Genomic DNA, 10,514 nt, shown 5'->3' with positions numbered 1-10,514 from the left:
AATGCCACTCAATTTGGTGTGCCTTGGTAATGAAGAGAACCTTAAAAAGAAAGAAGTGAAGAGAAGAGAAGAGGGGAGGGGAGGGGAGGGGAGGAGAGGAAAGGAGCAGCAACTTTGTATGTCAAATTGTGGCAAATTCTATGCTATATATAGGGTGAAGTTTACCTTCTTAAACAGAGAAAGGGTGTGCCTCTGGGGTCACAACACAGATAATTTTACGGTACAGCTAGTAATGATAATGAACAAGGCTGGTCAGGTGTGAAAAACAAAACAAAGCAAAATAAAGACCTCAAATGAATACACAGACAACTGTACCTTAGTGCTGGGTGGCAGTTAAAACAACTGCTCTTGTCCTTAGGATCTGGGAGTAATAGAGAGCAGTGGGGAGTGAGGCAATCTTCAGATTGCTGGCCCTGTCTTAAAGGAAAGACACTACTTGGCTCAGTTAATTGTTGCCATATGGAAATGTGGTCCAATGATGCCAGATTTTACAATTCTTCAAAAGACACTTTTTATGTGAAATCTTTTCATTTTGAAATGTTTTCTCAGAATTCAGATTCAGTTGGGAAAAATTCGTGCAAGCCAAACAAAACCTACTTTTGGGCCAGATTTGGACCTTAGTCATAAATCTTCAATTTGTTCTTTCTGAATTAGCTAAATGAGTCATGTTAGTAGGTTTGCAGAGGAAGTATGAATGCTTCCTAATATGTGAATGAAAAAAAAAGACTAAGTTACATTGATAGCTGAGTAATTAAGGGCTTCAAGTGTGGTGTCAGATTGCCTGAGTGAAATCGCAGCTAGGTACCCTGGACAAATTACCGGTTCTCTTTCTGTCCAGTTTCCACTCTGCAAAGTGGGAATGATAATGGTATGACTTTCAGTTGCTTCAGGTAAGGATTCAGTTGAGCTTATTATTAGTACAGTGCCTGTCACGTAATAGTTGCTCAATAAACATTGTCTATTATTTTATAATAAAGTGATCTTCAGAGGACTGGGCCTTTTTGTACCTGAAGAAAACATCCCCTATGAATAGAGAGAGTCTTTTTTATGTTGAAACCTAAGAGTTGAGAGTATACATTCCAGAGTGTACATGCCAGGATTTGAATCCTTACTCTACTGCTGAGTAACCAGAGCAAGTTAATTATTTTTTTAAGGCTTAGAGTCGTCATCTATAAAATAAGAATAATAGCCTATACTTCAAAGTAATAAGAATTCAGTGAGATAATATGTATAAAATCAACACCTGGCATATAAGTCGATAAATGTTACTTGCTTTTTTGACTGTTATTTTCCCATTATTTAGAAGTTCCGTATGGGCAACCACTTTTTTGGTGATTTTTGTCTCATATGTATTTGAAGGGAATTATATGACATTTGATTTACGAGTTAGTAAGCTTCATCTTGATGAACCATATTACAACAATGGTTCTCAACCAAGGTGATTTTACCCTGCAGAAGACATTTGGCAATGTCTGAGACATTTTTGTTGTCACAGCTGAAGGGAGTGACACTGGACCCACTGGAATCTAGTGGGTAGAGTCCAGAGATGCTGTCGAACATCCTGTAGCACACAGGCCAGTGCCCTACAATGAAGAAGTATCGGGCCCAAAGTGTTGCTAGTACTGAGCTGGAGAAACCCTGCATTACAACTATAAAACCACCATAAAATGTAGTTTGTAAAGTTCTTGCCACGAAATGAGAGTTATTTGTTTTTCAAGACATCACCTAGCTCAGATAGAAATTAACATGTAAATTGAAATATAGAGATTCACATCCAATAAAATATTTTAAAATGCATATCTACATCTGTATCTGCAACTATATTTTTCTGGTTATAAAAAGTAATATAAGCTTGTGGAAGTTAAAAGACTGCAAAAGCATATAAATGGAAAGTGAAAGTTTGCCTTTTCCCCCACCTATCCCCATAGAAAACCATTGGAAATAAAATTGAGTTATATTTCTTCAGATTTATAAATACATGTGTATACAGTTCTATAATTCGATTTCTTTTCTCTCTCTGAACAATTCAGTCCTAAAGCTGTTATGTGGGGCAGAGCAAGGTAGGCATCCAGGGAGGGCAACCTGGCATAGGGTATGGAACACACTTTGGGTAAGGAGAGCAACAGTGTGGTGGGTTGGGGTCCTGGCATAGGATGCCATAGCCCAAACAGGGTAAAGAAGGCATCCACTGAAGGATGTCAGCAAAGGCAAAGGGCGAGGAAGAGCACAAAGAGAAAGGCCTGGTGTGGGGTTTTGAACCCAGATGGGAGAAGGGGCAAAAAAGCAAGAAAGTGCTCAAAGGATAATGGAATCTGTCAGAAGGACACAAAAGCTAGCTTAAAGGGGCCACAACTGAGACAGATTGAGCATCAAAGTAAATCATGTAAATAAATCGAGTTAGTAACAGATTAAAACCCATTGAATAAAATAGGAAACACTGAGTCCATTATGATATGATAAAGAACTGAATAAAATGAAAGTTTGCTAAAAATTAAAATATTTACAAAGTCAAAAATAACCTTTCCACCAAAAAAAAAAATTATTACAAAGGGCAAAACAATATCTTTACAGTGGAAAAGCCTGGAAGACACCACCTTAATCAAATGATTAAGGTTGACATAATCAGTAATGAGCAAATGAAAATTGCATGCCATCTCATGAGATGCTGTTGTAGCCAGCTTCCAAGAAGATGATCTTTGCCTCCTGGTATTCATGCACTTGGGTTGTCTTTGTCCACACTAGTGGGGCTGTCCTGCGTAACCATGGCATATTACAGAAATGATGACATGTGACTTCAGATGCTAGATGCTAAAAGACCTTGCTCACTCTGGGGGAAGACAGCTGCCATGTTGTTAAGGGCCCTTAAGCAGCCCTTACAGAGAGGGCCACATAGTGAGGAGAGGTTGTTTCTGCTAAAAGCCGCACTAACTTGCCAGCCACATGAGTAAGCCACTTTGCAAGCAGATCCTTCAGCCCCACTCAAGCCTTCAGATGACTGTAGCCCTTGCCAGCATCGTGATTGCAACCTCATGAGAGAAACACCCAGCTAACCTGCTTCTTGTCTTTATGCACAGAAACTCTTTGAGGTAATATTTGTTGTTTTCAACTAGTAAGTTTTGGGATGATTTGATATGTGGCAATGGACAACTAATACAGAAAATTAAGAACACAGCATCACTTCCGTGATATTCCTGCCAGAGATGCACAGCCTGAATCTAGTCCTTGTGAAATAGAAAATAATATTAATTGAGAGGCATTCTGCAAAATAACTGGCCTGTAGTCTTAATAGAGTCAAGGTCATAAAAGGTAAAGACAGACTGAGAAGCTCTCTTGGAATGAAGGAGACTAGACACATGATAACTTTACATGTAACACTTGATTCTGAACTGGATTCATTTGCTATAAGGGATATTGTTGGGAGAGTTGGCAAAGATTGGAGACTGAGGCTTAGACGGTCGTAATGTGTTAGTGCGAGTATGTTTATTTCAATGGCTGGATTGTGATCATGTGGTAGAATGTGCTTTAGGAAATGCAGACTCAAGTATTCAGGGGTGATGAGGGACCACGTCAGCAATTTACTCTCAAATGGTTAAAGAAAAAAAATTCTCTGTAACTCTACTTCCAACATTTCTATAAGTTTGAGATTGTTTAAACATTTTTTCATTATGCAAGAAGAAAAAAAATATGTCCTAGAATATGACCTTGCCTATAAAAATAGACCCATCTTGTCCTTTTTAAAAAGGATGCATAGTATTCAAGTTTTTATATCCAAAAAAATTTTTTTGCCAGTCTCCCATTGATGAGCATTTAAATTGATTCTAGTTCTTTGCTATTATAAATAAACAGTTCTTTGTTATTATATACAGTGCCAGTAAATATCATTCTAAACATGTTTGTGCCTTTGTTCAATTTTGCCTAAGAATAAATCCCTAGAGTTGAATTGCTGTGTGAATGGATATGCATCCTTTCATCAGTTTAATCATAAGTCATTGTAGGAAACCACGTAAAATCTCCTTAAAAGAAAATGAAATTTATAATTTGGGAGTTATTTTCATTGGTTTTCTCCCCCACTAGAAGGCAATCTCGGTAAGACTGAGAACTTTATCTGTCTTGATTATCACCATCCCCAGCATTAATATACTCTTAGGCACTCAATAAATGCTTGTTGCAAGAACAGTAATAGCGAACATATATTATGTGTCTGGCACTGTTCTAAGGCTATGAATTCATGTACTTCTTGTAACAGCCCTATGAGCTAGGTAGTAGGATTTTTCATTTTACTTTTGAGGAAATTGAGGCAAAGGGAGGCTAGGTACTTGCCCAGTTTCACAAGGCTGTTCAGTGATGGAGCCAGGAGTCTGGGCAGTTTTGCTTTGGTTTACAAACTCTCAGCCACTATGCTGTCTTGGTTCTCTCTTGTTGAATAAATGAATTAATGAATGAATGGCCAATATATTTATTTGATTCTTTGATCAATTACAAATTTCAACTACCTTCCCCCCCCCCCAATGAAAATCTAAAGGAATGGAATGCTTACTTCATAAAAGCTAAGTTAGTTTTATGGTCCTCTGTACTAAGCTGTACTTACTACATAATATCACTGTTCTGGAAATTAAGATGTGTACCAGTATAAACTATACATCATTCTTGCTAAGAATTTATGGACGTGGAAACAGAATATTTGCTTCGTATTACAAATAAAATAGTGAATCTGCATCTGCCTACTACTTGGACTCCTGTGCCCCTGCCCTTCCCTTAATCTGGAATATGCACCGTCCATCTCCCACTGTGGAAACCCAACCCTCCAAGCAACCACTTCCACTGACAACTGCTTTACCTTTCTCCTTTCCTTACTGTCCTCTTGAAGGTTAAAATGATCTTTTCTTCCTCAAAATTCCCTGAATTCTTTTTATAGTACAATAGTATAGTACAGGAATACTACTTCTAAACATACCTTATATTAGTGGTGTTAGGTCCTCATCTCCCTTAATAGACTGTATTCTCTTTCGGTTTTATTCATTTTATAAAACCCAACAATATTTTGAACAGAATATGAAATTATGAATTAGTTTTTTGGATGAGGGAATGGATTATCTCAAGGGAATGTGTTTTTAGTTTTTAAAATCCTGAATAAAGACTACTAAGATTTGAATATTATATATTCCACAATTATCAAGAATTATAAAATAACAAATGACATAACCTGGTTAACCATTATTTTTTTATATGGTGATTTGTACTTTGTCTTTAGTTTACAAGGCATGAAGAACCAAGAAGCATAATTAGCTTTCATTTCTGTAGGACCTTTTGTTCAGTTCATGGCTGTAAATATCAACTTTGCTTCTAACCCACAACTTCAGTTCCCTTTCTTTTAGTGGGTGTTTTAGGGACATCAAAGGTAATAAAATCAATCAGAGATAAGTGGAATATTTTTTCAAAGGCTAGTGCTTAAGGATGTGTTCCTGTTAGAGAATTTTAATACTAAATTTGTTTCAAGTGTTTGTATAATACCGTATCTCCCTGTCAACTGGAAGAAAGACTGTCCTTGAATCCTGTTCTGCATGAAATAAAAAATATAATCCTTCTTCACACATATTTAAAAAAAAAAGAGAACTTCAGAGTATGTGACATATTGTCATTAGACAGGATTATATTTTGTTGCAAAAGCAATAGTATAGCTTTCAGGCCAATTGTTTCTCTTCCAGAGAACTTCTTTCCTTTACCCACAGGATTCAGACAAAGCTGCAGGTTTTTGTTGCTGGAAGCTCAAACAGCAAGCCAAAGAGAAAGTTCAAACAAATATCATCCGTCTTTTAAAAATGCCATTGCTTATGTAAATTAATTGTGGTCTTTGGGTGCTGGTGAGCCCTAAGCACCCTTAGATTGATTGGATATTCCGTCATGTTTTATTTGTATTTGGTGTAAGACGTGTTTCTTCTAGAAAGTACTGACCATGAAGTTTTCTGATTTAATTTAAGGTTAGTTCATACTTTTTTGTTTTGTTTTCTGTTAGTTTGTTTTTGCTTCTTTGCTTTTTTTGTTGTTGTTGCTTTTCGGGGTTTTTCTTAGATTAGCTTCAATATCTGGTGAGTTCCGAAAGATAATTTAGAGGCTAGTGTATTATTGTGACACCCTTCTCTTGCTGATTTTTGGTTTTTACTTTTATTCAGCTGGTTAATGGATTTATTTGAGATTCCCCAAACCATGCTTGTAATTAGTGATTAAAGTAAAACTTTGAGACATGTTTTGCTTCAGAACTATTTTTCTATTGTGAATGATACATCTTAAAATAGGATCTTCTAACTAAATGTTACAAACTTGATGCACAGTCTGAAGTATGTTCAGAAAAATAGTAAAGTCAAAACAAGCATATTTCAAAATTTAGCCTAGTTGAGTCTTCTTTCTAAAATCTTGAGTTCTGCATGGCTTCTCATATACATGAGTATTGAGTTCTTGATCATACCCTTTATAGATAAAATTTATTTGGGGGCCAGCAGAGATTCTCCCTACTGTTTCTAATTGCATTGTCTTGTAAATTTCCAAACTTTATTCAGGAAAGAATATCTTTTGGGAGGGATGTCTCATAAGTAAGAAATTATTACTTTGTGTATCTGATACAGGATTTTTAAATAGGCATTTATATTTCATATATCGTGTTAGCTGTAGATTTTTTATTTGCTTTAAAATCGTCTTGAGAACTTCAGAGATTACTTCCTCAGTGATCATTCTTGACAGGGGTATCTTTCTCCTTAAATCTCTAGCACTGTTGATGCATGCATATAAACATGCCTTTGTTCTCAAAGTCTTTTTCTATTTGAATACTGTTGTAGCCAAGTCCTTTGTCTCTGCCTCTCTTTAGTTTTTTTTTTTTCTTTTCTCCCTTTTCTTGTACCTTTGTCATTTGTGTGAATAACTTTGTTTACATTCGGCAGAGGAATTGAGTGCATTTTTGATGACCGAAGGGAGTGATACAGGAAGTAAGGAGAAGAAATCCAGAGAGTGGGGTGGATGAAAGGGAAAAGGAGGGAAGAATTAGGAAAGGAAAAGGTGAGAGTGGGTGTGATGGAGAAAGAAAGAGCAAAAGGCAGAACAGGGGCTATGAGGGTCTGTGAGATCTTGGGGGCTGGTCATGGGGGAGGGAGATCAACGGACCAGCATTTTCCCCAGGCTTGGGCTCAAGCTTGTGAAAACTACTAATGTATTAAAGAATCTCAGCTGGGATTTGCTGAGGACAAATGCTGTAATGTGTTAGTCATCCATTATCTGCTTCTATTTTTGCAGGTTCTGAATGATGACTGACGCGGGGTTGTGTGATAGCCCTCACAGTCCCTGTCATTCCTGAATGATAAGGACCTCGCGCGTCTAGTCCCAGCGCCAGGGCAGAAAGGAGCTCTGGAGGGTGGAAAGCTTCCGCTTGCGGACTGGACAAAAGTACCGCCTTCGCACGGGTTTCTGCCTGCGGCTGGTGATCCAGACACCTCGCCGCGTCCAGCTCGCGGCTCTCGCAGGCAGATGGTTGTGTGGCCGCCGCAGGACGCCCGCCGCGCCCGGGCCATGAAGTAGCGGCTGCTGGCGGCGCCGCTGCCCGACCGCCGGCCCCAGCCCAGCTCTGCGCTGCCGGGTGCTCTCCCGGCGGGGCCGCAGCGGCGAGGACATGGCTGGCGTTCCGAGCCTGCTAGTTCTCCTCCTTGTTTTTCCAAGCAGCTGTTTGGGTTTCAGAAGCCCACTTTCTGTCTTTAAGAGGTGGGTGTTTGTTTTTTAAAGCAGGCGGAATGTTGTTTGGATGGCTCCTGTGCATGCTGTTGAAAATGTAATCACTTTTACGAACCAGAGAGTTGCAGAAATATGCAAGGTTGATTTACTTTGCTGAAACGACTTGGGATTTTAGCACAGTAACTTGTTGTGAAGTCCTCCTTACAGAAAAAGCCCACTGTATTGTAGCCAAGCTGCATTGGCTTTCAAAACTCCAATTAGAAGTTGTGATTTCCAATACTAATCACTCCCTCTTGGGGAGATATATAGTAGAGTCGTTTAGACTTGAATGCCTTCTTGTTTAAAACAGCTCAAGGAATAAAATACCAAGATAGATAAGCGGTGGGGAGAAGCAGATCATGGACTGTAATAGCTCAGGAGAAAACACCGAGCTGTGTACACACTCCTCATAATTACCATATTAAATATTCATGCACTTGTACATTTGTAATTCACATAGCAGTCTTTCCCCCCTCGTACAGCTGTCTACTAGCAATATTATTGTTGGTGTTTTGTTTCTGGCTAGGGATACTGGACACTCACAAAATAGTCACAAAAATTTTACTGGGTTATAGTTAATGTTTATGCCATCAGAAAACTGATGTGCCAATGTTAATTTCTAATTTATTAATATTGTATTTTCACTAGAAAAAGTATATATTTTGAGAAGCTTTTATTGAATCGAGTTTTAAATGTAGCCTGCTTGCTTGCTTTGATGATATTTTGTTTCCAAGTTGGTCATATGTTGCTCCTAGACTATAAAATGCAATTCTGATGTTTTAGAACATTATATAGTCATTATATCTTTTAGAGTTGTTTTGGATTTAAGTCGATAATCTGTCATCTTGAAGTCTTAGAATTCCTTTTTTTTTTCTGTCTCATATTGAATTAAGATTCCATTATGTTCAAGAATATTGAAATGTTCTTCTTTTTTAAGGTTTAAAGAAAGTACCAGATCATTTTCCAATGAATGTCTTGGTACCACCAGACCAGTAATTCCTATTGATTCATCAGATTTTGCATTGGATATTCACATGCCTGGAGTTACACCTAAACAGGTGAGAGGAGTTCTATATTTTGTTATTCCTTGTTCTGTATACTATCTATAATTGAAGCAAGAAAACTGCATTTACAGCAGTAGTAACTTTCTTTGAAAGTGGGCATTTGCTTTCAGGACTCCTTAGGTAGGGCCAGAATAATTGAGTATTATAAAGAGAAGTAAATCTTTCAGTTAAATTTCTTTCTAAAAAATTTGCTCATATTGTTATTTGTGTTTTGAAATGGAACCTTGGAAATTTATGTTTTGAAATTCTCAATGGACTAATAGCCTCTGTAATGCAGCATGTAAGTATGTATTAAAATATGAAAAATTATTCTAATAAAGGGAAATGATATTGAACAGCTGCATCTGAGAAATTACTTTATTTAAATACCCTTCTATCGCAGCCACAAATTGAGAAATAAAAGCATGTGTTTACTGCCAAGAATTTGCAAAACATTGCACACTTTTAAAACTTAAGAAAACTGTTCACACAGGTGGTTGATTGTGAGTTTTCTTTGGTGTGATTTGCTTGTTATAAGAGATGTATTTTGAAGAAATAATGGCAGAGCTCATACGAATGTGACCTACAGAGCATTTTGAGTAGAACTAGGTTGTTGCCAGGGCTTTCCCTATCGTAGAAGAAGCTCAAACTCACTGCTGTCATGTGTGCAAGGTGTTTCATTAAGCATAAAAAGGCCAGAATTAATTACGCTTTGCACCAGGCACTGCCGGGATTTATGTGTGTCATTAAAAGGTAGTCTTCTCCTTTTGAAGGGCTGCAGAGACAGGGGAAGACCAGGGTGTTGTGGAGCTGCAGTGGCTGATGACTCATTGTTGCAGATAACATTCTATTTTCTTTTTTCTTTTTTTTCAAGTATTAAGAACAATAAAAGTATTCTACTTATTGGGGACAATTCCTTTGAAATTGACATTCAGACGCTCTAAGAAAATACACACGGTCCTTTTTGAGGGGGACTAAGATTGACATTCATTTATTTGAAAACCTATATATGATCGCGCTATCTGTAAATGACTACTTTACTATTGTCAAAATGACCCGCACCCCATCCCCTGCCCATTCACAAATGACCAGGCAGATGACTTTTCTGTACATTCAGTTGTTAGTGTCCTGGCCTTTAATTCCATAAGCTTTTGATTTAGTATTTAGTCGGAAGAGGTGTAATGAGATTGGGAACACGAGAGGCCAGTGACAGTTGCTCACTTGTGAAGTGTGCTTCTTCTCATCTCTTCTCACTTCTTAAAATTGATTTTTTCACCTGTATTTGCTTTATATTAAAACTGACTTTATATTACTTTTTTTTAAAAAATCCGCTAGCTGATCCTTATGCACTCTTTTCCCACAGGAATATTAATATTTTCTCAAATAGTCATTTGTCAAGGTTCATTATTAGTCTGTTATTTTTTCTTGTTGTTATTTTACAGTCGTATTTAACAGTAGTAGTAATAATAGGTAACTGTGTTGGCATCGATATTCTCAGAAAGAGTTCCTAGAGGAATTGATTATTAAAAAAATGGAGAGTAGCTCAATTCTCATAAAGTAAAATGTGTGTACTCTTTTTCATAATTTTATAATTATCAAAATAACTCCATGGCAAAAAGACCGTATATGAAGTTACCGCTTGTTCTTTTCCTCCGTCTGCATGCAGCTTTGCCTCATGCAGTGGGCACTCGCTGGCCGCCTTCCCAGCAGACAGGTCCT

General features: G+C 37.6%; 1 protein-coding gene across 22 annotated transcripts in view; it reads left to right on the top strand.

Annotated features, from left to right (window-relative positions):
* Positions 1-7,612: 7,612 nt before the first annotated feature.
* The window catches only part of PAM (peptidylglycine alpha-amidating monooxygenase), a 149,443-nt gene continuing 146,541 nt past the window's right edge, over positions 7,613-10,514 (top strand). For all 22 annotated transcript variants that reach the window (XM_040622035.1, XM_040622034.1, XM_040622033.1 and 19 more), the window contains exons 1-2: positions 7,613-7,743; positions 8,690-8,810. In XM_040622035.1, the coding sequence (XP_040477969.1) occupies positions 7,655-7,743; positions 8,690-8,810 (210 nt within the window). In that variant the 5' untranslated portion in view covers positions 7,613-7,654. The remainder of the gene's footprint in view (positions 7,744-8,689; positions 8,811-10,514) is intronic.

Source organism: Ursus maritimus, unplaced genomic scaffold, assembly GCF_017311325.1.
Source record: "Ursus maritimus isolate PB19 unplaced genomic scaffold, ASM1731132v1 scaffold_5, whole genome shotgun sequence".
Lineage (NCBI taxonomy): Eukaryota > Metazoa > Chordata > Mammalia > Carnivora > Ursidae > Ursus > Ursus maritimus.
The sequence above is the reverse complement of the archived record's forward strand: the minus strand, read 5'-3'. Positions and strand labels throughout refer to the sequence as shown.